This window comes from Sus scrofa, chromosome 13 (genome assembly GCF_000003025.6).
Source record: "Sus scrofa isolate TJ Tabasco breed Duroc chromosome 13, Sscrofa11.1, whole genome shotgun sequence".
NCBI lineage: Eukaryota > Metazoa > Chordata > Mammalia > Artiodactyla > Suidae > Sus > Sus scrofa.
The window spans coordinates 135,428,179-135,456,032 of NC_010455.5; the positions used below are offsets into that span (position 1 = coordinate 135,428,179).

At 44.8% G+C, this 27,854-nt stretch overlaps 1 protein-coding gene across 1 annotated transcript in view; it reads left to right on the forward strand.

Moving 5' to 3' along the window:
- MUC13 (mucin 13, cell surface associated) overlaps positions 1-18,159 on the forward strand; it is a gene marked incomplete at its 5' end in the record, with an annotated part of 29,629 nt that extends 11,470 nt beyond the window's left edge. The window contains 8 exon segments of the mRNA NM_001105293.1: positions 492-547; positions 3,845-4,008; positions 7,648-7,773; positions 8,124-8,253; positions 9,203-9,240; positions 11,546-11,630; positions 14,315-14,513; positions 16,664-18,159. Of these exon segments, the coding sequence (NP_001098763.1) occupies positions 492-547; positions 3,845-4,008; positions 7,648-7,773; positions 8,124-8,253; positions 9,203-9,240; positions 11,546-11,630; positions 14,315-14,513 (798 nt within the window). The 3' untranslated portion in view covers positions 16,664-18,159.

Here is a 27,854-nt window from a genome sequence, read left to right on the forward strand (position 1 = left end):
ACATTAGATTGTACTCTCTGTGGCACTTACCTCTCTCAGCTCCATGGTGTAACCTCCTATTTGATCACACGCTGGGTCTGCCCATCTTGGTTATCTCTATGTTTCTGGCATGATGCCTCAGCAAGGTAGGCAACTGAGTCTTCCTTTGGTAAACTGATGAGCGTATGAAGTACGCGTAAAGATAAATTAACAAATGTGCAGAACTTCACAGTGGCTTTGAAAAGACAAAAGTTAGTCACATTATTTTTAAGACTGTGATCATTGATTTGGCTGAGTGCTTTGAGTTTCCCCCTTCTTCCTGGGGAGCTCTGCATTGTATCAGGATCGTACTACTTTGAAGCAAAAAAATACTGAACGTTGTTAGCGTGTGTGTGAAGAGTAATTTGCTGTGTTATATAAATGTGTTTAGAAATAGATTTATGTTAAAATTAAAATATAGCATCACGTTTCCCCCTCTTTGTAGTTACTAAATCTGTTCTTCTTCTCCACAGTTTAATGACACATTTAGCAATTCTGAGTACGGACAGACCGTAATTCTTAAAGTAAGGTAAGTTTACTGTGGACCGATGGGTTATTTTGGAAGCAGGTGTGAGTTTGCCTAACTTCCTGTCTTCTCTTGCATTCCCCATGCAGCACCAAGGCCCTAGGGTGGCTGCTCACATGTTAAGAAGAAGTAGTCAGTCAGAGGACTGCAGGGGCCCCTGCCTCTGATGTCACATTGATCCCAGCCTGGGTGGGTGGGGTGAAGCCTGGGACAGCAAGTTGCTGTCTGTAATTGGCTGCTCAGCGACTTACACACATGGTCTAGGGCATCACCTGGATCGGTTTGGTTGGTTTGATCCCTTGGCTACAAACCACACCTAGTCCACCCCTGGAATGTGTATTCCAGGAGGTCAGGAGGCGAATGAATGGCTCACGGCCATCTCTTCCCTCATAGCGGGGAGTATGGCAGACGACAGGAAGGTATCAGTCATGCACCTGGCTACTGAAGGCCCTGTCGTGAGCTCTTTCTGCCATGAGAGTAAGCATGCAATGAGCCCAGCAACATTCAGTGACCAGGACTGCATGCTATTTGGGGACCCAAAAAGGCAGAGGACTCTCAAGAAGTCAGTGATTCCATCTCAGCCTACCCTGAAGCAGATTGATACACAAGGGCTGCAGTCTGAGGAAAGAATGTCCTAGGATGCATGGAGTCATCTAGTACTGCAGCCCTAACATTTCTGTTTTACGGTTTTACTACTGCATCTCTCTTTGTAAACTGTGTCGAATCCTATTGTGGAAAAAGATAATCTGTATATACTTAGATATAGTATATATCTATATAGAGAAGGCCTCCTAAATATGGTGAGTTTTGATCTTGGTGGTGAAGGAGGGGCACTTGTGATTGGGAGCCAGGAGGCCAGCAGGGAGCGTAATGGGATGCACAGAGCAAACATCAGGCAGGGAGGCTGGGCTCTGACTGCAGAGGCTGGAAGCGGGAGGGATAGCAGACCACTGTCATGTAGTGTTTAAGGACGTTAGTTTGGTTGAGGGGACGACAGGGTGTTCATACATCGGGTTGACCAGGTAAAAACAGGAATGGTTAGGTGTGGGTGTGTCCGCTAAATCTGTACTTGAATCCTGGCCTCAGCATTTTCTTGCTGTGGGACCGGGCAGGCATTTTCACCTCTCTGAACTTTCGATACCTCTTCTGCATGACTGGGATAGTCTGATCAACTTTCCCGGAACCCTGGGAGAAGCGAATGAGATACCATTGAAAAGATGCCCTGTGTAAAGTTTCTGGCGGGTAGTCAGTTTCAGTATGTGTTCATTTCCATCAGTTTCCCTTCCAGAATACCAGATCCTACAAGTGTGATGGAGAGCTGGTCCCACATGGTCACTTGGGGAGCCGGGGGGGGGGTCCTTAAAATAGTGTCCCTACTTTCATTCTTAAGGAGTTACTACTGAAAGGACGCCCATGGAGTTTGGAAGCAACCCCTTGCCTGTGAGCTCAGGGTCCTGGAGAACACCACCTTCCCCCAGCTTGGGGGCTGAGGAGGGCAACGAGACCTCAGTCTCACCTCAGAAGACATTTCTTTGACTCCAGACCAGTGTCCTCTCCTCTGACTCCCAAGCTCTTTATTTACTTCCCAAATGCTGCAATGGGAAGGATGCTCAGAAATTCTCTAACCTTCAAATCTCTCTCTGGACAGAGGAGGACACTCAGACTGCGGGAAGCTGGGCGGGTCTTGGGTCACGGAAGGTGGTGACCATCCTGGGTTCTTAACTCCCAGGCTATGCTCTAGCCATTTACACTGTACCTCTTTGTCACTTAGTACACAGCTGCTCCATCCTTTCCCTGAACAATTCTGTGATTCTAACGTCTTGCCTCTTGAATCAGAGTATATGTTAGTAAGTTCTTCAAACGAATGAATGATGGACGGCATTTCTTTCGTAGCCCCACTGCAGAATTATACCATAGATCTCTAGATAAAGAATAGCTTATGTGAAATACCCCTTTCTCACTGCCCTGTACATTCCACTACCACCTCCAAATCCCATCATGAACAAGTCATGATAGGAAGCTTGAAATTAGAATTCAGCCCTAAAGAGACCAAAAGCAGAAACAAAGCACACGGCCACAAATCAGAGAAGGAAGGGGGTTTTGTTTTGTTTTTTTTGTTTGTTTGTTTTTGGTCGTTTGTCTTTCTAGGGCCACACCCGCAGCATATGGAGGTTCCCAGGCTAGGGGTTGAATCAGAGCTACAGCTGCCGGCCTATACCACAGCCACAGCAATGCGGGATCTGAGCCAAGCCTACAACCTACACCACAGCTCATGGCAATGCTGGATCCTTAACCTGCTGAGCAAGGCCAGGGATTGAACCCACAACCTTATGGTTCCTAGTCGGATTTATTTCCGCTGAGCCATGATGGGAACTCCAGGAGTTCTCTTCTTTAAGCCCTTTCTCTCTCTCTCTCTCTCTCTCTCTCTCTCTCTCTCTCACTCACTCAGTGGTTGGATCATTTGACTCCTTTTGGATAATGAAAGAATTAGAACTTGGCTGGTCCTAGCGCCCTGCTTTGCAGTGCTGATTAGAGAGAGACTCCTATAATGTCTTGCTCATCACAAGCCATTAGTGTCTGGTGGTGTGATTTGGTATCAGATGCTGATGTTCACCACAGCCCCATCGCTCCTTGGAAGGCAGCTATGCTTACCATGTACCACCAACACCCCATCCCTCCTTGGAATCAACTCTCCTCTGGGTCAGGTGGGCCCAGACCCCATCATACAAGCATTTTGAAGCTGCTTGCTGGCTTCCTAGGCCCTTTCTGGGAGTGACCCAGACACCATATGGTCAGCTGCCGCCCTCTCTGTGCCCAAAGACAAACACGCACCTCCCAACCCCCATCTCTCTCAAAGCACAAGTCTGGCATTTTACAGCTCATCCAGAGACCTATTCTTGGAAGTTCCCTGGTGGCTTAGCAGTTAAGGATCCAGCGTTGTCTCTTGATTTTCTGCAGAAAGTGACAACTTACTATTTCAGATGTCATTTATTCTACTTCTGGTTCACTCCAGGCTCCTAGGTCCTAAAAATAAGCATCCATGATTTTCCTAAGTGTCCTCCAACAGGACCTTGTTGTACCCCTAGATTTCCTCAGAATGCATTCTAGGCCAGAGATCTCTAGGCCTATAAATGTCCTTCTTATGGCAACCCCAAGCCTCCCTGGGATTTGGGCCTCAACTGTGGCTATAGAACAGTGGGTTGGGACAAGCGTGGGGAGATTGGAGAGTCTGGGAGGTCTGAAGATCAATTTGTTGATGCTTCAATTCAACTTAAGTGATGGGTTCATTTCCATTTTTAGCACAACTCCTTCAGCAAGATATGAAATGCGTGCCAGCAACCAGCTTGTTGAGGTAGAAGTAGTAAACATTTTTAGAGAAACTACAACAGAAAATGAGAGTTCCATATTTAATGCCATTGACCAAGCAATTAAAAGCAACCCAAGTGACTTTACAGAATATATCCGTAAGTACTAAATCATTTTATTCAACATTTACCTGAAGATATGTCTACCTTTTTGTGAACTTTTCTATTATATGTGTGAAAGAGGCCAGAAGAACTGAATCACTGAATCCACAGATGTCTCTGAGTTTCCTTTGAAACCGCCCTTTCCTCTCTTAATTGGCTTCTGCTCCTTTATAACCATTCTCCAAGCCGTCAGACTGACTAGTTTGTTCCTCTTCTTGGAAGGTTGTCTTAATAAACAACCTCTGGACAGGGAAAGATGAAGAAAAGAGAAACAAGGGGGCTCTATGCTCCGTTATCACTTTCCACATGCTTATAGAAAGTTTTCCTAGGCTGTTTTCCTTTTAGGCAGACACACAAGTCCACAGCAGAGCTGTAACAATTCATTTTGCTGTGTTACCAATACCCCAAAACTTAGTGGCCCAAAACATTAACCATCTGTTTATTACAATACCATAATTCTCTGGGTCAGGATTTGGGCTGGGCTCAGCTGGGTGGTTCTGCTGATCTAGGCAGGGCTTGGCTGATCTCTGCTGAGCTCACTTAAGCTGCTGGGTGGGTCCACTGGAGGTGAATGATCTCAGATGCTCACCTGGATAGTTTGTCTCTGCTCCACACAGTATCTCATCCTCTAGCAGGTTAGTCCAGGTTTCCAAGGTGGCAAGAGGGTGCGTTTCAATTCACAGGTGTTTCTCACTCTCCGCTTGTGTCACATTTACAACTGTCTTCATGGCCGGAGCAATTCACATAGCTGAGCACTGTGTGGCAGGCCCCACCACGGGGCATGGGTACAGGAAGGTAGGAAAAAATTGACGTGATTAGCACAACCACCACAGCAGTCATCGGGAGTTTCTCTTCTCAGAGGTACCTTGGCCAGCCCTGGGGTCGGTTCTGTGCAACTGGTTATCAGTCCTGGTTGCCAAACCCAAAGGCCTCTGTTGAGGCACAATTTATCTGACAGTTCTGTAGCGTTTGCACTGGTACCCTCCCCTTCCTAAAGTCCTCTTCTCTCTGGCCCTCCATCCACCATTCTCCTGATCCCCTTCATCCCGCCTCCCTCATCCTTCATTTTGAGACTTCCAAGACTCCTGCTTTACCCTCTCACGTTTTGCTTTTTGATGATTGTAACCTCCATGTCCTCATTTGCAAAACGTACCACTCTTTCTAAAAATATACTTAAATCCTGTTTGTATATAGTGTTCAAACATCTTTCTCTCTTTCTAAGATGTCACAGAGATTCTCACGGTTCTCTCAGGAACTTGGAATATAAATGCTCTGGAATAAAACATGATGCTGCCAGAAAAGATGGGGCTCTCCTGCACCATCCCCTCTCCGTGGCTGTGGTCCCCTTAGCAATGTCCATCCAAGTATCCTTTCCTGGCAGAAGAGACTGGAGCAAAATAGTTGCAGAGCCATTCGATTTTTCTCTTGTCATTCATGTTACTCCAACCAGGCCTGACCTTTCCATGAGCCCCTGTAGCATAGAAAACACACACACCCCTTCATTCGGCCATTTTTCTTTTCTTTCTCACTTTTCATGTTTAACTCTTTGCTCATTGCCATCAGATTTTCTTCTTCTTGTTATTGTTTTCGGTTTTGTTTGTGGCAAACCTACGCTCATTTGGACTCTAGACTGTCTCTGTCATACTTTTAATATTCCATCTTTGGTTAAGAGACCTTCTTTGCATATTCTGTCTATATCTCTCACCTGAGAGTTTCCTATGAGAACCATGCCAGTTTCTTAAATTAACTCACCCTCTCCCATGATTTTTTTGTAGTTCATTGGGACCATATGCAGCTGCACAGTGAGAATTACATTTTCAGAGCTTCTTACTGTTTTAACCTATTTTCATCTTCCTGAGTCTCATGCCATGGAACTGTACCTTACCCTTTCTGAACACTTCAAAATGTGTCTCTCAAAGTCATACTTCTCTATCTGGCTATCACTTGGTCCTTATCTTCAAAAGGACCCATCGCTTCTGTCTGCCAATATATTTCTTCTTGGGGTCATAATTTGCTCCAGAGTAGTAATTCATGTAGTCAGAACCTCTGCCCCCTGGAAGATGAAACTGTCAATGAGGCAAGACAAAACCTTATCATACGCTCCGTTTGGGGCTGGATGAGACTTCTAACAAGTGTGAGGAAGTTGAGTGTCCCCGTCAGCATGGTCACCAGATGAAAACAACTGGTGCATTCTTCAAGAAAAGTTGGGGTTCCCTTTGTAATTCTCTCATTTGACTCTACTTAGTAACCACCTTGGCTCTGAGCTTTGGCAGAGTTGAAACCATGTGGCATCAGCACTGAGAAGTGCTCTTTTTTTTTTTTTTTTTGATATCTCCTCTTAACACGTCTCTACTCTGAGGCCAGGCATGTGCTCTCAGATACATTAACAAATTCCTGAATGATGCCAACTAGAGGTGGCCACAAGAGCATGAATCACCCAGCAAATAGAAGTGAGAGCTTAGGACTTTTAGAGAAAAACACCTTTTGCTGCTCTCTTGTTTCTGCTGCAAATACGGACTCTCTCCTTTGTGTCAAAAGCTGTAGAATCTCTTTCTCTAGGTTTTTACTTGGAGGCATTTTTAAATGGCAGGTAATGAAGGAAGGTTAGTTACAGCTTTGGGATGTTTAGAAGAGAGCAACCACATCTCTGTTCTACCTGCTCCTGCTCTCTGCTCAGATTCATCTTTTGTCCCTAATGCCTTCCATTATGCTTCTACACTATTTTTAAAAGATGGCTTTCTCGTGCCATGTTTCTGCTCAGAATCCACCAATTGATTCTTAGGCTTACAGGATAAAAGTCAGTGCTCTTAGCCTGGACCCAAACCCTGCTATACCAACGAATGAACAAGAGAATGATTATTTGTTGAGTTTCCTGTAGTGGACACTTGCATTTATATGAGCTCATTCAGTTCTAACAATAATGATGTGAAACAAGAATCATTAACCCCATTTCATAGAGGGAGGGAACTTGGACCTACCACAAATCAAATAATTGAACAAAAAGCCCACAGCCAATGGGGACGGCAAAGCCAAGAAGTCTCAGTGTTCATCCCCCTCATTGCATTGCCTCTCCCCTGCCCAAGGACAACTCCATCACTCCTGGACAGGAATCCTTTACTTCTTTCCATACCTTGTTTATTCCACATAGGCAGACTCTGCCTCCCCTTTGACTGTCACATCTCCTTATCTTTCAAGACTTAGCCCAATTCCTGCCTCCTCCACAATGTTACCTTTAGGTAGCTGAGCCCCGAATTCCCATTGTACTTAAAGTCTGTGTTACGAGTTGCTGGATGCAACTGGCTATGGGAACCAACACGTAACTCTCCAAAGATGGGGCCCAAAACTTAACCAACTACTGTGTCCCTTGTGGAACCTAGTCTAGAGCTAGGTTCAGAAGAGATCTTGAACTTGATCCTAATTGCGTTGCACTGGATTGAATTCATTTGAATTGGATAATGTAAGGAAATTGTTCTAGAAGAGATGATTGGGGAGTTGAGTTTCAAAAGCCCAGATTTCTATTGGTTGACCCCCAAGACATGTTAAAAGGCAACCGTAACATCAGTGGAATGGGATGCTTTCACAAGCTACCCTGTAGTGTCTTGCTAAATACGTCTTTGAATTCTTTGTGCCTCTCAGAGCAAGATCGGTGTGATTATTATGGATGTAAGAGGCAAAATGAGCAAGATGAGTGCCCCAGTGGTTTACTGTGTGAGTGCAAAGAGGGGCTGGAGAGACCAAACCCACAGATCCCTCTGTGTGTTGGTAAGTGTTCCACCTGCTTCTGAATGGTCCTCACACCTCCTGCCTTTTCTCCATTCACATTTGCAAAGGACTCATTTTCTGGCTCAAGTTTCCATGTACATTTCAGAGTCTGAGGGATATGAATTTTGGCTATAGGCCTGTGGTCCTGGATGGGGCGTGGGCTAAGGAGCTGGTGAGGAGGCCCATGTGCTGCCTCACAGGGGACAGGTCACATGCAGAGCCATGGAGCGCCTCATTCTACCCAGAAAAAGCAATGTGAAAAAATTGTATTCTGTGACATGTCACTTTGGGGTTGAACGGGTTGAACTGGTCGTTTCTGAAAATTACCCAGAAATCGCTCTGTTTTGAAGCTTTGGGTCCAGCATGCTCTGATACCTGCAATGCAGAGAACAATAGGCAATGCCTCGTGAGGAGCGCTGGGAACGCCGAATGCTTGTGCCTGCCTGGCTACAAGGAGGATAAAAACAAGATCTGTCAAGCGTAAGAGAAATCACTCCTTTTTCATCTTGTCATAGATGAAGCTGAGAGAGAAGTTAGCACGTGTCACATACATATGGGTTTAGGGTCAGGAAGCTGGTACGCTGGCATCCGTTAGGAAGTTGCAAAGCGTCACCACCTTCATCATCACCATTCCCATCACCATCGGGTTTTGAACCTTCTCTATGTGCTGGGAACCACCCAAGCAATACTTGTCACACAGCAGCACTGTCGGGCCTGTGTTCATTCCCTGTCTTCAGGTGAGGAAGCTGAAGTTCGGAGAATATAAACATTCCCAGATCACAGGGCAGTGAATAAGTAGCAGAGCCATGTGGCCTCACAGGCTGAGGGGGTCCCACAATGCTCCATGCCTCTGGGGCTCTGCTCTGCCCAAACTGCTGAATGTTCCTGATGCTCGGAGGGTGGAGCGTTCAGTCAGTAGCAATTGGAACCACAGGAGATTGGGGAGTACCTCCCTCAACCTTCCAGAGGCCATGAAAGGTACTCCCCTGAAGAATGGGAGTGTAAGGAAGAAAAGAGAAAGAGGAGATGGAACAGGGAGGAGAGAGTGAAAGAAAGATGCAAGGATGGAAGTTCCCATTGTGGCACAGTGGAAACAATCCAACTAATATGCATGAGAATGCGGGTTCCATCCCTGGCCTTGCTCAGTGGTTTAAGGATCTGGCATTGCCCGGAGCTGTGGTGTAGGTCGAAGACTCAGCTCAGATCTTGAGTGGCTGTGGCTGTGGCTGTGGTTGTGGCTGTGGCATAGGCTGGCAGCTGTAGCCCTGGTTTGACCCTAGCCTGGGAATTTCCATATGCTACAAGTGCAGCCCTAAAAAAAAAAAAAAAAAAGAAAAGAAAAATGCCAGGATGACATGGAGGTTGGGTGGGACCTCTGACGTGCTCCTCCAAGGCTCTTTACCATGGTTTCCTTCTCATTGTATTTTAGGTGTCCATTTGGCTACAGTGGAGTTGGCTGTGAAAACCGTGAGTAGAAAAGTCTTGCTCTGTTATTCAGCTTCTGAAAACCATGGACCACATTGAGAATTCTACCCAGTCCCCCAAAGGCCCTGGCTTGTTTCATAAAGAGAGAGAAAATCTGCCTGTAGTTTGCCTTCTGGGTCAGCCATCCCATGTCCACCCTTAGGTCCCAGACAGAGCTCCTTCAGTGTGGGAAATAACAGAAGTCCGCCCAAGGGGTGCACTGGTGCCTCTGGACTTGTCTCAGGCCAAAGAAGTTTGTCCCAACATTATATTTGTTTCCTACGTTAGCTTCAATCTGCATTGTCTGCCACTGGAAAGGATACAAGACTGTATTCCAAAACTGTGTTCATGGGCGAGCAGAACTAGAAACTGGACTTTTAACTGCTCAAGTTTTCTTTTTGTCTCAGAGCTCTTTGCTAGTTTGGGATGTGTTATTGCAAATTCAGTTGCTTTGTTCCCTCCTGCCAGATTGGGACAATACTAACTTCATATTTTACATTATTCTTTTTTTTTTTTTTGTCTTTGTCCTTTTTAGGGCTGCACCCTCGGCATATGGAGGTTCCCAGGCTAGGGGTCTAATCAGAGCTGTACCCACCGGCCTAAGCCACAGCCACAGCAACACCAGATCTGAGCTGCGTCTGCGACCTACACCACAGCTCACGGCAACGCCGGATCCTTAATCTGCTGAGCGAGACCAGGGATTGAACCTGCAACCTCCTGGTTCCTAGTCGGATTTGTTAACCACTGAGCCACGACAGGCATTCCTTAAATTATTCTATATTTAAAATTGTACGTAACGCACCAAAAGATCAATGACCCAAAATGAACGAAATATTCCTATTCACCTTCCAGCCAGCCACAAAGTTAGTGATGAGAAATGCTTTCAGTTTCCGCTGTTTTTTTTTTTTTCTTTTTTGGCCGCCCCACAGCGTATGGAGTTCCCTGGGCCAAGGATCAGATCCAAGCTGCAGTATCCACTTACGCTGCAGCTGCAGCAATGCTGGATCCTTAACCCTCCTGCATCCCAGTGCTCCCGACACACTACCTCTCCCTTCGCGCCACTTCAGGAACTCCAATTTCCACTGTATTTTGTTTCAAGGCTGGGTTTGCTAAGTCATTTCTTCCTTCTGGCTTTCAGTGTCCAACCTATAAAGTGAGAGGTTTGGATCAGATAACATTTGAAGTTTTTCCAGATGGAACAGTCTGTGGCCCATGAACCCAGGTTAGGGGTGGCATACGTGGCAGGCATGTAGCAGAAGAATCAAGGGGATCTAGAGTCGTGCTGTCCAATAGAAATATGACGTGAACTTCAGATTTCATTTCACATTTAAAAGTTCTAAGCAAAATTTTAAAGGTACAGAGAAATAGATGAAATTGATTTTTAACATTTTGTTTCATTCAATACATTGAAAATAGTATCATTTCAACAGGTAATCAATATAAGAATATTAATAAGGGGAGTTCCCGTCATGGCGCAGTGGTTAACAAATCTGACTACGGACCATGGGGTTGAAGATTCGATCCCTGGCCTTGCTCAGTGGGTTAAGGATCCGGTGTTGCCGTGAGCTGTGGTATAGGTCGCAGATGCGGCTTGGATCCCAAGTTGCTGTGGCTCTGGCGCAGGCTGGCAGCTACAGCTCCAATTAAACCCCTAGCCTGGGAACCTCCATATGCTGTGGGAACGGCCCTAGAAAAGGCAAAAAGACCAAAAAAAAAAAAAAAGAAAGAATATTAATAAGATATTTTACATTTTTTTCATACTATGTGTTTGGAATCACTGCGTATGTTACGCTTCCAGGCCATCCCACAGCCACATTTCGAGTGCTCAGTAACATTAGAGCAGATCTAGAGGAAAAAGGGTGGTAATGAACCTCCAGACTTTTCCCTCCCCAATTCCATCTGGACATCACCCGGCTCCTCTATCAGGGACAAATTTAACTCCCAGCCAGGTCCCCTGGTTTATCGGCAAGGTCAGTTGTGGCAGGCAGGTGAGAGCAGCAGAAGCAGGGAGATGGCATGGACCTCGGATGAGATCCCATCCCCATGAAGCCCAGGAAGGTCCTGCCACCCTGGCCTACTTTGTGTTTAGGTCCTTGATTATCTGGCAAGGCTGCCTCTTCTGAACACACAGTTGGGGGTGAGCAGACAGAGGGTTAGAGAAGGTGAGCCACCCACCTATCCTGGCCCTGGAGACCAGAGCCTGATGGTCCTCAGGGCCAGGAGCCACTAGGAATGCGTGTACCTGTGCAGTAGACAGTGGAGGTCTGCTTGGAGGAGGCTGTTCCTACTCTTCTCTTCTCCCTTTCAGCATATCGGCTGATCCTCACCATCGTGGGCACCATCGCTGGCATCCTCATTCTCAGCCTGGTGATTGCATTCGTCCTCTCATTAAGGTATGGAATGGTGTCTCTTTCCTAGGACACAGCGCCACTGGCCTCACACTCTGGTTCACAAACACACCCAAGCCTTTTCCCAGGCAAGAAGAGAAAAATAAGGCGAGGCCTCTCTAGCACCATTGCCCTTTTTTCCCGACCTTAATTTTCTCCTGATTCTATAAGCTACACATAGTCCCTGAAGAAAACAGGGAAACGTGCAAAGAAACAGAATAAAAAATCACCCACAAAATCCACTACCTTGAAGCAACCAACATTTTGGCATATATCTTTCCAGGTTTTTTCCTACCTTTTAAAACAATATTGTATATGTAACTTTTTTTTTTTCATTTGTGCCATTTTTTTTCATTTTTTAAAGTTTTATTGAGGTAGAGTAGATTTACAATGTTGTGGTGATTTCTGCTTTACAAATAAAGCGATTCTGTTATGCATGTACCCGCATCCATTCTCTTTCAGATTCTTTTCCCACATGGATTATCACAAAATATTGGGTCGAGTTCCCTGTGCTATACAGCAGGTTCCTGTTGGCCAATCATTCCATATACCTCAGTGAGCAAAGGCCAATCCCAAACCCCCTCGTCTGTTCCATTCCCTCCCGCCTCCCCCTCCCCCTCGGCAACCACAAGTCTGTTCTCTAGGTCTGTGAGTCTGTTTCTGTTTTTTGCAGATAGGTTCATTTGTGCCATATTTTAGATTCCACATATAAATGATATCATATCTGTATACATAGTTTTTATCTTTTGCGTTTTTAAAATTTGTTGTCGAGGTTTGATTTTGCTTAATACTGCAATGTGATGTAGCAGTCAGTTTTCTGATGTCATTAAAAAACTCTAGTTAGTGGTATTTAACTCCTCTGATGTTGTCAAATGTAATTTACAAGTCACTCCCCTGCTCAAGTCCCTCCAAAGACTCTAACATCCACCTCAACTGAGCGCCCTGGGCTTTAAGTAGAAATGTTATCTCCGTGTGGCCATTTCTCAGCTTGGTGCCTTAAATGCTCTCTTTTAAAACTTAAGTAGGGTCCATTCATTTATTCAACAAGTATTTCGATATAGTAAAATTCCCTCCATTAAGAGGGATGCTATCATCTATTATTATCTATTATTTATTCTATTCTAAATGTGCCAAGTGAGGATCTACTTTGACCAAAAAAAAAAAAAAAAAAAAAAAGCTACTTTTGGAGTTCTCGTCATGGCACAGTGGTTACCGAATCCGACTAGGAACCATGAGGTTGAGGTTCGATCCCTGGCCTTGCTCATTGGGTTAAGGATCTCGCATTGCTGTGGCTCTGGTGTAGGCCGGCGGCTACAGCTCCGATTAGACTCCTAGACTGGGAACCTCCATATGCCATGGGAGCAACCCTAGAAAAGGCAAAAAGACCAAAAAAAAAAAAAGTTACTTTTAAAAAATAATGTTGAGCACATATCTTATATTTTAGCTAAATAGGTTTTTTTTTTTTCACTATAATATGGACAAATAGATTTTAGGTTCCTAAAATTTGACTTCCTCTTCTTTTTTTTCTCTTTAATCTATTTTGATATGAACTCTCCCCAGAGACTTGATTACAAGGACACCACACTGGGAACTGGAAAGGCAACTTTCCCTTTCCAGTCAGAGGGCCAGGATGCCAGACTCTGGAGCAGGGCTGCCCTCTTGGCAGGACTGACTCACTGCCCTGGTCTCCAGGGTCCAGGGGCTGCAGCAGAACTTGCGTGCCCATGACAGCCATAGTTCTCAGTGCCCCCTTCCTGCTTCAGAGCCAGGTTTGCTCTTAATTCAGCCTTAGGGTCATGATTCTTAGGAGCACACCCACAATTGTCATTTCTTGCCCATTTCAAAGGGAAGGAAGCCTCTCCTCAGTCACCCTAGATGGGAGTGTTGTCACAGCAGGAACCCTATAATGGGCTGGGCTGACCATCAGGTCACCGGGTGAGGGGATCTTGACGACATTCCAGTGTCTGAGAGACACCTGAGAATACTCTGTGGCCATCACCCATGCCTGTGGCCCCACTGCCCACTCTCCAGGGCCAGGACCATACCTGGGGGCCAGAGGACAGAAAGAAGGGTTAGAGGATCAGAGTTACTTGGGGGCAGATGCCTCCCTCACCTGCAAGTCCTTCCACTTGGCTTTGAACGCTTACACTTGAGGGCCCATAGCAGAACCTGGGAAACTCCTGTTTCTCCTTTTAAGATCTTTATATCTTGAATTCATTTTATTCATGGAGCTGCTTCTGTAGATACTGACTTTGCCCAAATGAAAAATTGTCACAAATATCTTTTCTTTGACTTTTATTATCATTTCCATAAGTAATTCAAAGGCATACTTAAAATACTGACAATATTAGCAAAATATAAACAGGACTGGTGGAATTAGAGGGTTTTAGTTTTGATGGTTTCATGGAGTTTCTCAGGAGAGTTAGGGAATCTACACTGAATGAAGCAATGAAGTAGAACCGGTAATGGGCATCAGGTCTGCAACTTACTCTTAAATGGTTCAAAAATGTTAACAGTTGGGGAATCTGGGTGAGAGATGTATGGGAGCTCTATGTAATTTGCATGTGTGTGACTTACGTGTAAATTTGAAATTATTTCAACATTTTAAACATTTTGAAAAAAGCCTATTAACATCAGTTTCAAGGGACTTGCTGCCATTGTCAGATCCTAATTCCTGTGACTGATTACAGATCAAACAACAAAAACAAGAATGTGGAAGAACAGAACTTGATTGAGAATGACTTTCAAAACCTGAAACTGCAGGAGACTGGCTTTAGCAACCTAGGAGCAGGAAACCTCTTTCCTAAGATCAAGGTGGACATTTCCAGAGGTGGTCAGCCACAGAATCCCTATATAACCCAGGGTAGTATACCCCGCCCTGACTATTAGGTGAGTCTTTGGGTGCTTTCTGTTTGCTTTTGCTGAGTGAAATGCCCCAGAGCAGACTTGGAACCTGCCTAGTGTATCATCACCAGCCCTGGCTGCCCTGTGGGTTTGGGTTTTGGGTTTTGGGGGGTTTGTTTTTTTGAATCAAAAGTTACTGGAGTTCCCGTCTGGCTCAGTGGTTAACAAATCCGACTAGGAACCATGAGGTTGCGGGTTTGATCCCTGGCCTCACTCAGTGGGGTAAGGCTCCGGCATTGCCGTGAGCTGTGGTGTAGGTTGCATACTCGGCTTGGATCCCACGTTGCTGTGGCTCTGGCGTAGGCCTGGCTAGGCTACAGCTCTGATTAGACCCCTTGTCTGAGAACCTCCATATGCTGTGGGTGCAGCTCTAGAAAAGACAAAAAAGACAAAAAAAAAAAAAAGTTATTGTAATAGCCACCGCTTGATCCGTAGCACTAGCCATCTCTGTGACTTTAGACACACAACTTAATTTCTCTGACCATCGATTTCCTCAGCTGTAAAAAGGGAAGCTTACATTAGACACCCTTAAGATCTCTTTACATCCTCTGTTCCTATGGCTGTAACGCTGGTGGTTGTGATGACAATTCCAAGACTGCTGAAGGGCCCAGGACCTAGGCCAGAAATGGGAAGGACTGTGGGATGTAAACACAGTTTTGTTCACGTGGATCCTCTCCAGCCAGCCCTTCTAGAGGCAAATCTCTCCTTTCCTTCCTCCCTCAGACCTCGAGGCAACTATATCAATTTCTAAAAGAACAAGACAAGTGAGGCTGGTAATACTTTCTTTCCCCTGGGAGGACTTTCAAGGAGCATAGCTTGTCCCGTTAGATTTGTCTGAACAGTCATGGCCAGCAATGCTGTATGACCTGATGGAATGCTGAAAGCAGAAAGCCCATCAGAGAGCACTCCTGAAGGAAAGCGTGACAAGATGAAGGCGGGAGAGATGGCAAAGGAGGAGGAGGGGCCAGAGAGGAGAGGGGGGAAGGAAGAGAGGCGAGGAGAGCAGCGACTTGTTTGAAAAAGGAAATGCTGGCATTCCAGTCGTGGCGCAGTGGTTAACAAATCCACTAGGAACCATGAGGTTGTTGGTTCGATCCCTGTCCTCGCTCAATGGGTTAAGGATCCGGCATTGCCGTGAGCTGTGGTGTAGCTCGCAGACGTGGCTCGGATCCCGTGTTGCTGTGGCTGTGGTGTGTAGGCCTGCAGCTGTAGCTCCAATTAGACCCCTAGCCTGGAAACCTCCGTATGCCACGGGTGCAGCCCTAAAAGGACAAAAGAAAAAAAAGAAAAAGAAAAAAAAAGGAAATATTCAGAGAAAAGGAAAGAAGGAGGGCCAGGAGTCAGGCATTCCCAGGAGAGAAGAAAAATAAAGAGTCTGAAAGAGGAGGGGACCCAGAAGGGTGGTAGAGAGGCTGGGGAAGCCCCCCTACCCCGGCCCCCGACATCCACTCTCTCTGTGTGCATATTTCACTTCCATGGGCTGCCCTCAGCAGATGGATCGTCCTTTGAGGATCTCAATGGGAAAAGCTGACTTTTATTTTGAAATCCCAGGGTTGATTTTAGACATTGTTTCCTTTAGTCATGAAATCTAAGTGTTACATGTGTGCACAAAGGGATGACTTGTACCACCTGGGCCATGTGGGGTCAGACACAGAGTCGTAGCAGGAGCTGAGAGTGGATGTCCTGTTGGGTCTACCTGAGGTGAACCTTAACCATCAAACTCATTTCAGACTTCCCTTCTCCACATCAGTGGAGCCCATACTTCAGGTATAACCTCTGAAGAAAGCCCTTGAGTGGCTTTCCCATGCTTATGGGATTTAGAATTGGACAGACCTAGGTTCATAGCCAGGCTCTTCCTGCCACTAGCTGTGTGATCTCCAATGAGTTGTTTGACTTCTGTGGGTTTGTTTTCTCATCTGTGAAACGGACAAAATGAAACCTACCTCACAGGATAAATATCAAATAAGCAAATATGCAAAAAGAACTCAGCACCATGATGGGTTCTAATTTAAATAACAGTATTCAAATAATGGTAATTAAAATAATGTTAATCATTTATGAATTTAAATTTTCTCATAGGCTTCTGTTGGAATGTTTCTAAGAGTTTCTCTCTCTCTTTCTCTCTTTTTGTCTAGAATGGTAAAAATTTGGAACCATCCATGGCCGTCAACCCAGCACATGAGATTTTTGTGTGAGGGTTTGATAGACTGATGGAGAAAAGAGATCTGGCCTTTAGTATTTTTCCTCCATCCAACATCTGGTCTCTCTGAATGGAAGCTGTAACTGTTTGCATTGAATTCAGCGTGTTTGAATCTAAGTACCTATGAAGTTAAATGCACACATAAATGCTATTAGCACTTGTAAGATAGTTGATTTGCTCCAGTACAGTGGTTAGGTGTTTGTTTGTTTTTTCCTGGTGGGACAACAATAACCATTTCCAAACTAGAGGGAAGCTCCCCAGGATTGTTCATTCCTGGAAGAGTCTAAGTGTTGCTTTGAGTTGATAGCATGCAGATAAGTGACCTAATTCTCGGAAATTCTTACACATCAGCTGTGGAATTCCAGTAGACGGGAGGAGACACCATCCTTAAAGGTACTCAGTGGACCCTGAAGATTCATTCTCTAGCAAGTTAAAATAAGGATGCTACTTCTGGTCCTCAAATGTGGGAATTTCATTACCCTTAAACTGCTTGCGACCTGGCTTCACACCAAGAGGACAGAAAACAAGACATGTCTCCCAGCTTTCAGGAAGGAGTTCCTGGGCATCCAGGACCTTTGAGATGTTAATTAAAAGATGTGGACTTGGGAGTTCCCGTCGTGGCGCAGTGGTTAACGAATCCGACTAGGAACCATGAGGTTGCGGGTTCGGTCCCTGCCCTTGCTCAGTGGGTTAATGATCCGGCGTTGCCGTGAGCTGTGGTGTAGGTTGCAGATGCGGCTCGGATCCTGCGTTGCTGTGGATCTGGCGTAGGCCGGAGGCTACAGCTCCGATTCGACCCCTAGCATGGGAACCTCCATATGCCGCGGGAGTGGCCCAAGAAATAGCAAAAAAAAAAAAAAAGACGAAAAAAAAAAAAAAAGATGTGGACTTGAGATGTCTTCCATGAGGATACATTCTAGAGTCTTTGAAATGCTGGTGGGTGAGACCAAGAGTAGGAGCAACAGAGGCAGAAGGAAGCTGAGCTGGGAGGAAGAAGGTACCCAAGACCCACCTTCATCCTCAGATTCCCCTCCCCAATAAACAGGTGGGCACTTTCTCTAATGCATGCCCTACCTATGACTCAAGACCTATGAAAGGATGTGAAGATAAAAACCCTGGAGCAAGAGTTTGGAGTCACTTTGAAATTGTAGACATTCTGTCTGGCTGATGGTGGAGAAGTGATGCAGATTCCAGAGGTACTTCACCAAAGTCTCAGCCTTCCCTGGGGACAGAGGCTTAGCAGTGGCCACCAACACACACACGCACATACACAGCCAAGAATGGGGCAGCCACCTGCCGCACAAGCTTTCTTTAATGTTAATAGTATACTTGTTTATGTCTGATGTCTGGTCTCCTTGCAAGTTATTTGTATTTGTTATTATTATTTGTTTTTGACTGATAACTGTAAAAGGTAATAAATTATCTTTAGTAGATCGTGTCCTTCCTTGTGTCTGGAACTTTGGGTGATGCACATAGCAATGAAGTTTCACTATCAATGGCAAACATGAAACGTGGCCAATTGAATTGATTGATATCTGCTCATTAGAGGCTGTGGGATTACCCAAGGTGATTTTTTTTTTTTTTTTTTTTTTTGTATCATGTAGTACACATTTTTGGCTGGTTCCCCATAGTATAAACCACTACTCTCCCAAGCAACCAAGCATTTTGGGTGGAAGTGATCCAACCCCCAGCTCCAACTGTAGGCCTTGGTTGGCCCCAGCCAATCAGTGGAATCCTACCCCTCCTCCCCACAGTGATTGACTTAGCACATGGCATAAGTTGATGCAATTAGAATAAAGCTCAAGGACTTCACATCGTGGCGCAGTGGGTAACGAATCCAACTAGGAACCATGCAGTTTCGGGTTCGATCCCTGGCCTTGCTCAGTGGGTTAAGGATCCGGCATTGCCGTGAGCTGTGGTGTAGGTTGCAGATGTGGCTCAGATCCCGCATTGCTGTGGCTCAGGCATAGGCCGGTTGCAGCAGCTCCGATTAGACCCCTAGCCTGGGAACCTCCACATACCGAAGGTGCGGACCTAAAAAAGGTAAAAAGACAAACAAACAAATAAAAAGAATAAAGCTCAAATATTAGCAGAAGGCTTGGGGGAGGAAAAACTCTTTATTCTGGAGAGAGGGGTTAAGGATGTTAGGTCTCAAACTGCTTCAGTTTTGCTGAGTTGACACGTGAAGGAGGGCAAAGCTGAGGGAATCATGGCATAATGGAGCTGGCACTCTGATCAGACCATACCTGAAGCCTTTGGACTTTACTCTTAGGCCAGTTTGAGTAGTAGTTTCTGTTTTTGCAGGTGAGAGCATCCTCACTGATACAGCTTGTGTTTGCTTTTCTGTTCTCAAGGCTAGATGATGAAGAGAATAAAAGAGACACTTAGGAGATCCCTGGTGGCACAGAGGGTTAAGGATCCAGCATTGCTGTGACTTGATTCACTGCTGTGGTGTGGATTTGCTTCCTGGCCCAGGAACTTCTGCATGCCAGGGGCACAGCCGAAAAAACCCCCACTTACTAACTATTAACACCTTCAATAAAGATATTAACCATCAATTAATAAGTTAAAAGCAGCAGAATTAATGTAGACATAACTTAAAATTGGCTGACCACCACAACTTGTCATCACAGATTCTCACCTGCATGTTTCCTCCTTTACATTTGAAGATGATTCTGGATGTAGTACTAAAGGTAGGCTATTTGAACCTCTTTTCTAAAAATCCCACCTCCCTCGTGCCCCTCTGCACTAGACTATGCCTTTTTCCATCACTTCTCAGAGATCCTGGACCATTCCAAACTCTAGGCTTCATGGGCCAGAGAACCTCCACTCCTGGGAGATTTTCTTTGCTATTGTTTGAATAAGAATAATGCTCTAGGGAGTTCCCATTGTGGCTCAACGGGTTATGAACCCGATTGGTATCCATGAGGATGTGGGTTTCATCCCTGGCCTCGCTCAATGGGTTAAGGATCCAGCATTGTCCTGAGCTGTGGTGTAGATTGCCCTGCAGCTGTGGCGCGGATCCCACATTGCTGTGGCTGTGGTGTAGGCCAGCAGCTGCAGCTCCCATCCCACCCCTAGCCTGGGGACTTCCATATGCCACAGATGCAGCCCTAAAAAAAAAAAGTAATGCTCTAAATATGATATATGTAATGTTTACGGAAAGGGCATTTGCTTCCAAAGTTGTTTTTGATTCTTACAGTAGAGCCTGCAATGCATTTGCTTCTGCTCACTGGGACTTTTGCAAAGTCCTGCAGCCTCAGAAGGCTTCCAGGATGAACTTTCTAAATCTGATCATGACATTCCCTTGCTTAAGGTTTTTAGGGGTTCTCCACTGAGAGGATCAAGCTCAGCAAATCAAGCCAGACTTTTGCAGCTCATCACTCCTGCACCAATGGCCCCAGCTTTGCCTCTCCTTCCACCCCACCCCCCTGAGGGGGGGTACTAACACTGGCACACCTGTTGCTCCTTAAACATGCGACGTCCTTGTACCTCCATTTTTTTGCCTGTACTGTGCCCTCCGCTTGAAATGCCCCTTTCCTTCAACTGCCTAATAAATACCTTCATCTGTCTAGATCAGCAAATCATCTCCTTGAACCAGCTTTTCCTAATCCTTTCCATCTCCACACAGAACTCTCAGGCAGAAGTATCACCTCCTTCATGTCCCAACCGGGTCCTGGAACTCGTTCCCCAAGGAAAGAAATCCTACTCAGGTGAGTCTGTTTCCTTCTCACCCCAGCACGGAGCCTGGCATAGAATATTAAACAGTTGCGAAACAGTATAAATCAGGATTCTTCCAGCTCAGTCTCCAAGAGTGTTCATTATCTTGATGGTGCTGAAGCTTTCACGGATATATCAAACTTAAACTGTATACTTTTTGGTGGTGGGGGGGTGGACCAAAACCATTTCATTGAGGGGCTTCAGGGTAAAGTGGAAGCGCTGGGAGAAAAATGAGATGTGACATCCTCGTCCTGGCCACGATCTCCCCCAGCTTCACAATCGATGCTGGACCCTTTATAGATGTACAGTTTATTGCATGTCACATATATCTCAATAAAGCTGTTGGTTTTTTTTAAGAGGAAGGTGGCTGCTCATGCAGGGGCCTCTCCAACCTTGAGGGAGGCATCGTCTGCTCACAGCAGAGGATGACATGTCACTCCGCTGACCTCGGCTTCAGCCTGAAGGCTCTCTGAGGTCAGTGCTGGGTGAAATCAGCTGGGGAGGGGTTGCTGCCTGGACAGCAGCAGGTCTCAGCTGTACTTTGGAGTCACATGTGGAGATTTAAAACTCACAGATGTCTGGGTCCTGTCCCAGAGTGCTCCCTGGTCCAGGGCAGGCCTAAGCACCAGGCTTGTTTACACCCTGCAGGTGATTTGAATGTGCAGTGGCGTTTGCAAACCATTGCTGTAGCTCTTCTTGCAGTCAAGCCCCAGATCACATCATTTCCCATCCCTTGCCTAGAGATGCTAGAAACCAGGAGTCCATTGCGTACACGAAACTTCGGTGGGCTCTGAGCCTCCTTATGGAGGAGGAGGCCAGGTATTCAAATGGCATCGACACCAAAACAGCTTGAACCTTAAATCTTTGTGGGCAGTTTTGCTCCTGAACTATCCACTACCCTCTTGCCTTTTCTAGCCACTGGGCAAATTCCATGACCAGTAGGTGGCGATGTCTCCTATGGCCTGCAAAACCCCAACTTCCGGTAGGAACAGCTCAACTTTTTATATTGCACTTTATTGTACTTTACTTTTTATATTGGAGTAAGTTGATTTACAACGTTGTGTCAGTTTCAGGTATACAACAAAGTGATACAGGTCTATGGTTACACATATCCATATAGCCATTCTTTTTCAGATTCTTTTCCCATATAGGTTATTACAGAATATTGAGTAGAGTTCCCTGTGCTACACAGTAAGTCCTTGCTGATATTTTATATATGGTCGCATGTATATGCTAATCCCAAATTCCTAATTTATCCCTGCATACCACCTTTCCCCTTTGGTAACCATAAGTTTGTTTTCGAATTCTGTAAGTCTCTTTCTGTTTTGTGAATAAGTTCGTTTGTACATGTTTTTAGATTCTACATATACGTGATATTATGTGATTTTTGCCTTTGACTTATGAGGCAGCCCTTTAAAAGGGATTGTTTGAATTCATTCACTTTGAATACAACAACTTACAGCAATTCTAAGTGATTCCCCCTTGACTTTTTTTTGGTCCCTTCATTCCTGCCTCTTGTGCCAGGGAAGCATGAGTGTTATGTTTACTCTTGTTGCAATATTTGCATAATTCATACTGGATCATTAGAGATCATACATTGTTTCTTTTTAGGATTTGAAGTAATTTTTCCTTTTGCTTTTTTTTTTAGGGCTGCCCCAAGGGATATGAAAGTTCCCAGGCTAGGGGTTGAATTAGAACAGTAGCTGCCGGCTTATGCCACAGACACAGCAATGCTGGATCCAAGCTGCATCTGCAACCTACTCCACAGCTCACTGCAATGCCGGATCGTTAACCCACTGAGCAAGGCCAAGGATCAAACCCACAACCTCATGGTTACTAGTCGGATTCGCTTCCACTGCGTCATGATGGGAACTCCCAGGAATTGAAGTAATGTTAATGTCTTCTTAATGGTGCATAAAATTTGGTAGAAGTATTCAAATAATCAACATTTTATTTAATAGTTTTCAAAAATAAAAAAGAAGATAAATCAAACTTTTTAAATTAAAAAAAAATGCCACCAGTGGGAGGTTTCTGTCTTTCATCAACTTTTATGAGGTGAGCAATGTCTAGGTGGATTTTTTAGAGAATGGGGTTGGGAAGAGGCCTGGGGCACAGTGTGGGGATCTTCTCTCCAACCTCCAAGTTGTGACATGTGTGTTCTTTTATTCAAAGACAGAAGCTTGGAGCAAACCTTCAAAGGTTTCAAAATTCCTGCAGGCTCAGTAACATTTTCTGAGCCACAGTCATGACATGTGGTCTAACAAGAGAATTCTCTCCTGCTTCCAGATGAGAGCCAGTGTGAAAAACAACAACAATAATAATAGTTGATGTGTTATGGAGTACTTAATATATGCCAGGCACAATTCTTAGTGCTTTATGTATTCTATATATAATCCCTTTAATCCTTTAGTTCTCATGATATTTATAAAGTAGAGATTATTATTAATCTTTTTCAATAGTTGGGGAAAATAGAGGCAAGAAGCTTGCTCAAAGTTGCATATGCAGTATTAAACACAGCTAGGATTCGAACCCAGATAATCTGACTCCAGAGCCTATCTCTCTGTCATTTAATGTCAAACTATTAACATATATAGGATATTTCAATGGTCAGTAAAGACAATGAAGACATACTTGAAATTGAGAGTGTCCTCTATTTACTAAGCCTAGTGCCAGATACAAAGGGAGCTTCCTGAAGCTTATAGATTAATAGGCCTTTATTACCAAAAATGAAAAATTCTGTCCTTATACAGTTGTTCAAATCTCAGCATGTATTCTCACCATTAAAGTAATTCATTTAAAATCATATGCAAAGTGCCTGCTGTGGATTACCAAGGTCCCAGCTGTGAGTTTCTTCTCTGTTGGGGGTGGGGGGGTGGGGTGCCAGTTTCTCTCTCCCTGAGAAAAATCTCTCCATTTTCTCTCTGCCCAGCTGTGGTATCTCATTCACATGTGGTGATGGAGGAATCTTCTTTCCTTTTGCTGGAAACAATAACCTCCTGACAAGGTTCAAGCCAGAAATGAATCCCCATGGGGCTGACAGTGAACAGCCCCATCTCCCTGCAGAACCACCTCGATCAGCCAGCCCTTCTCTGCTCCTGAGCTTCTGGAGAAAAACCCTCTGTCTTATTTCTCTGGCATGTAGAAGGCCCTCAATGAAATCCATTGAATGAAAGAATGAAGTCCCTATTTCAGTGAAGTAACATCCTAGAGCAAAAAAAAAAAAAAAAAAAAAAAAATATATATATATATATATATATATATATATATATATATATATCCTGGACTAGGAAGCAATGATAGAATTAGAGAAAAGCAAGAGGAGAAGTCTCTGGATTATAAGAGTTGATTGTCCAAATTGTATTGACACGTTTGAGGTGTGTGTGCTTTTCTTTAAAGTTTAGTCCAGAAAGCCCCTCCGAACCAGCCCTAATTAAGCAGCTTTACCATTTTCTTGAGAAGAATTTATACGATACCTTCTAAATGGTACATAATTCTTGGAGTTCCCATCGTGGCTCAGTGCTTAACAAATTCGACTAGGAACCATGAGGTTGAGGGTTCGATCCCTGGCCTTGCTCAGTGGGTTAAGGATCTGGCATTACCGTGAGCTGTGGTGTAGGTTGCAGACGCGGCTTGGTTGCAGACGTTGCTGTGGTTCTGGTGTAGGCCGGCGGCTACAGCTCCGATTCGACCTCTAGCCTGGGAACCTCCATATGCCGTAGGTGCAGCCCTACAAAAGGCAAAAAGACAAAAAAATAAAAAAATAATAAATGGTACATAATTCTCATCCCACAATAGAACATCTCTCATTTTAAACTAATCTTTAAAAATTATTATTCTAAATCTCATGCTTTAAACACACACGCACACACACACGCACACCTGAAAAAGGTCAATACAAAGAAACTTTTGGCGAATGGACTGCATTGTAATCCAGGACCACCTGTTCTTGCTCCTAGCTGTTCCTGATGACCCTCTGCTCTCCTCTAAGTGTCAATCCAGGAAGGATCCTGCCTCAGCTTCCTCATGGAACAGGTTTCTCAAGGTCACACTATACTCATCTGCATCAATCCAGTGGAAAAGGAGTGTGGAGGATGGTGCAAGAGAGGTTTTTATGGGTCAGGTCTGGTATTAATACCTCTCACTCACATGGTCTTAGAACTCAGTCATATAACACAGCCAACACACCAGGGCACTAGAGGTATATAGCAGAGCGACACATCCAGGAAGACGAGCAATGGATGCGGCTATCCTGCCTCTGTCCTTCTTCCTCCCTTTACCTCACACCACTTTCTCATCCTTCCAGATTCAGCATAAGTATCACTCACCCCTCCCTACCTAGAATAGTGTCTAGCACAGAGTATACATTCAACAAATACTTGTTACATAAAGGAATCATTCCACAAATACTTTAAAAATTTTTTTATCTCATTGAAGTATAGTTGATTTTATTTTATTTTGCTTTTTAGGGCCGCACTCGTGACATATGGAAGTTCCCAGGCTAGGGGTCGAATCAGAGATACAGCTGCTGGTCTACACCACAGCCACAGCAACTCGGGATCCGAGCCACGTCTGCATCCTACACCACAGCTCATGGCAACGCTGGATCCTCAACCCACTGAGCGAGGCCAGGGATCGAATCCGCATCCTCATGGATCCTAGTCCGGTTCGTTAACCACTGAGCCACTACAGCAACTCTGAAGTATAGTTGATTTTAAATGTTCTCTTTAGTTTCTGCTGTATAGCAAAATGATTGAGCTATAGATATAAATATAGATATCGAGATATTGTTTTTCATATTATTTTCCATTATGGTTTATGAAAGGATATCGGATATAGTTCCCTGTGCTATACAGTAGGACCTTGTTGTTTATCCCACAAATACTTTCAAAGTGCCTACTCACTTTTAATTAAGTCAGAGTCAGTCATGCCATTAGCAAGTCATTTCAAATTCAACTCATCTGATGAGCAAGGACCAAGCCCTTTGAGAACACAGAGGAAGACATTCTACAAACACCAGTTCCTGAAGTCTTGAGCTGGGTATGGGAAGATGAGTCGAGTTTCCTAACTGGAAAGACTGGGGACAAGACCTTCTCTGGAGAGGACACCTGGTGTGCAAAGGTGAGAATGTGTTTGTGAGGGTGGGTGCGGAGCCAGACTATGAAGGGCCATCTGTGTTACATGATCATCCAATTCCTGGTCTACTGATCTTTCATTTATACCAAGTGTGGGCCCTGCCTGCTTTTTCCAAAGAGAAGGCTGAACAAAACAACGGTGCATAATAACACAAGTCCTGCCTTCTTGTGTGGAGAAACTTGCAGTGCCCTCTCTGGTCCCTTTGGAAGAAGGGAGTCCAGCTACCTCAGGTGATAGCATGTGAGCATCCTGCTTCCGGCCTGGCTTGGGGTTGTCCTTCAGCTGTGTTACCGAATGCCAGCCCGTGCCGGACGCACAGTGAGGCCAAACAATAAGGAAACATTGGTGTTTGGAGCAGAGAAAGGTTTACTGCAGGGCCATGTAAGGAGATGGGTGGCCCGTGCCCCAAAAGCCCCAGACTCCTCGAAGGCTTTCAGCCAAGCCCTTTTAGTTAGTTGTTGCAAATTTCTTGGTGTCAGATCGTTTGTTCTTTTTGCTATCCACATAGATCAGGTCATGGTCAGGCATGATCTTCTTGTTATTCTCTGTTCAGGTCCGGTCCTGGCAGGCTATTCTCTGTGTTTCAAGCTATAGGCAACATTGTGTTACAAAGGTGCAGAGCATGATTAAGCAGGGCACCAGAGAACCAAGGTTAAAGTAAGGTTAAAATAAAAGGAACAGATCTCATATGGAATCAGATTTGTTCTTCTCTATTATAATTTCCTCCTTGCTGATGCGCCTCAATCTTGAGGAGAATAAGTATTGGACAAGAAGGGGAATAATGTTTTGGAGAGAGAGGTTAATCATAAACTCAGCAGAGGAACTCAGTTTTAGGGGGACTTGGTTTCAACCTCCAATCCTGTTTCATCCTTTTCAACTCTTTCAGGGAATGGTGCAATGACCACTCTGGCTACTTCCTGTTGAAATGGGGTGTAGTCCTACTTTGATTTGGGAAATGGACACCAAGTTGGAAATATTCCTGCGTTCCAAGTCCTGGATCCGAGTTTTGTATCTCATTCCCTGAGGAATTGAGGAAAACAAGCCTGAAAACCAGTCTGGGCCTGGCATTTCAAGGGAGACTTATAACCAGTAGCCATTTGTCTACTTCTAGCTAATTAAGTTTTAACTTCTGACGTGGTATTAACATATACATAATAGGAGCTATTGGTCATTACCTGTTTCTTTTTTCTGCTGACATCTGATCTAAAATGATTTTATTGTCTAAAAATTTAATAGTTACAAGAGGAGGCCTTGAGGTCCTAAGGTTGCAGCTGCCACCTACCAGCAGACACAGCTTTGAGAATGGCTGGTGGCTTCCTGAGTATGACACAGCTCAGAAAATTCAAGTTCCCAGCAATACAGGCATGTGTCTGAAATCACATCTCCAATGGCCACCTAGTTAACCTGCGATGTCTGAACCACAGCGCTCCATTTCTGAGTTTTAAATGTATTTCCTGAGAGTTCCACTGTGGCTCAGTGGTAACAAATCCGACTAGCTCCACAAGGATCTGGTGGGTTAAAGATCCGTCATTGCTGTGAGCTGTGGTATAGGTCACAGATACAGCTTGGATCCTTCGTTGCTGTGGCTGTGGCTTAGGCCTAAGGCTGCAGCTCTGATTCAGTCCCTAGCCTAGGAACTTTCATATGCTGCATGTGCAACCCAAAAATGCAAAAGAAAGAAGAAAGAAAACAAGAAAAGAAAAAAAGTATTTCCTCCTCAGCGGCCAAGGCAGGTGTACAGTGCATGTCAGAAGGACCACAAAACAGATGGCTCTGTTCAGCAGAGTTTTAAGTGAAATCACTTATCAGCCCGAGTGACTTCCCTATACCTCAAAATATGTGCAACTCTTTTTCATTATCTCCCCGTTTGATTGCAAATCCATCAACAGACCAAAACATGTCTCTTGATGATGGGGTGATTTAGCTACTTGCCCCAGGTCTAGATCATGGCCTTGGTGCTATGCCTTCTTATTTGCCTAGATATTCACATTTGGGGAAAACTGATCACATACTGTGAACAGGCTCAGAGGTATATCAATGGGGTAACACTTCATAGGCCATACTCTTTATCACTTATACCTAGTTGTCACACAAGCATTGTGCATGTGCTTTTAGCAACAGACTCAAAGCAAGAAGTGTTATCCATCATGAGTAGTTACCCTCAGTTTTTTCCTTCCTTTCTGCACATTAGGGCAAAAGTGTGGCTAACACAATAGCTTTCTTTTTTTTTCTTCTTTTCTTTCTTGCGTGTGTGTGTGTGTGTGTGTGTGTGT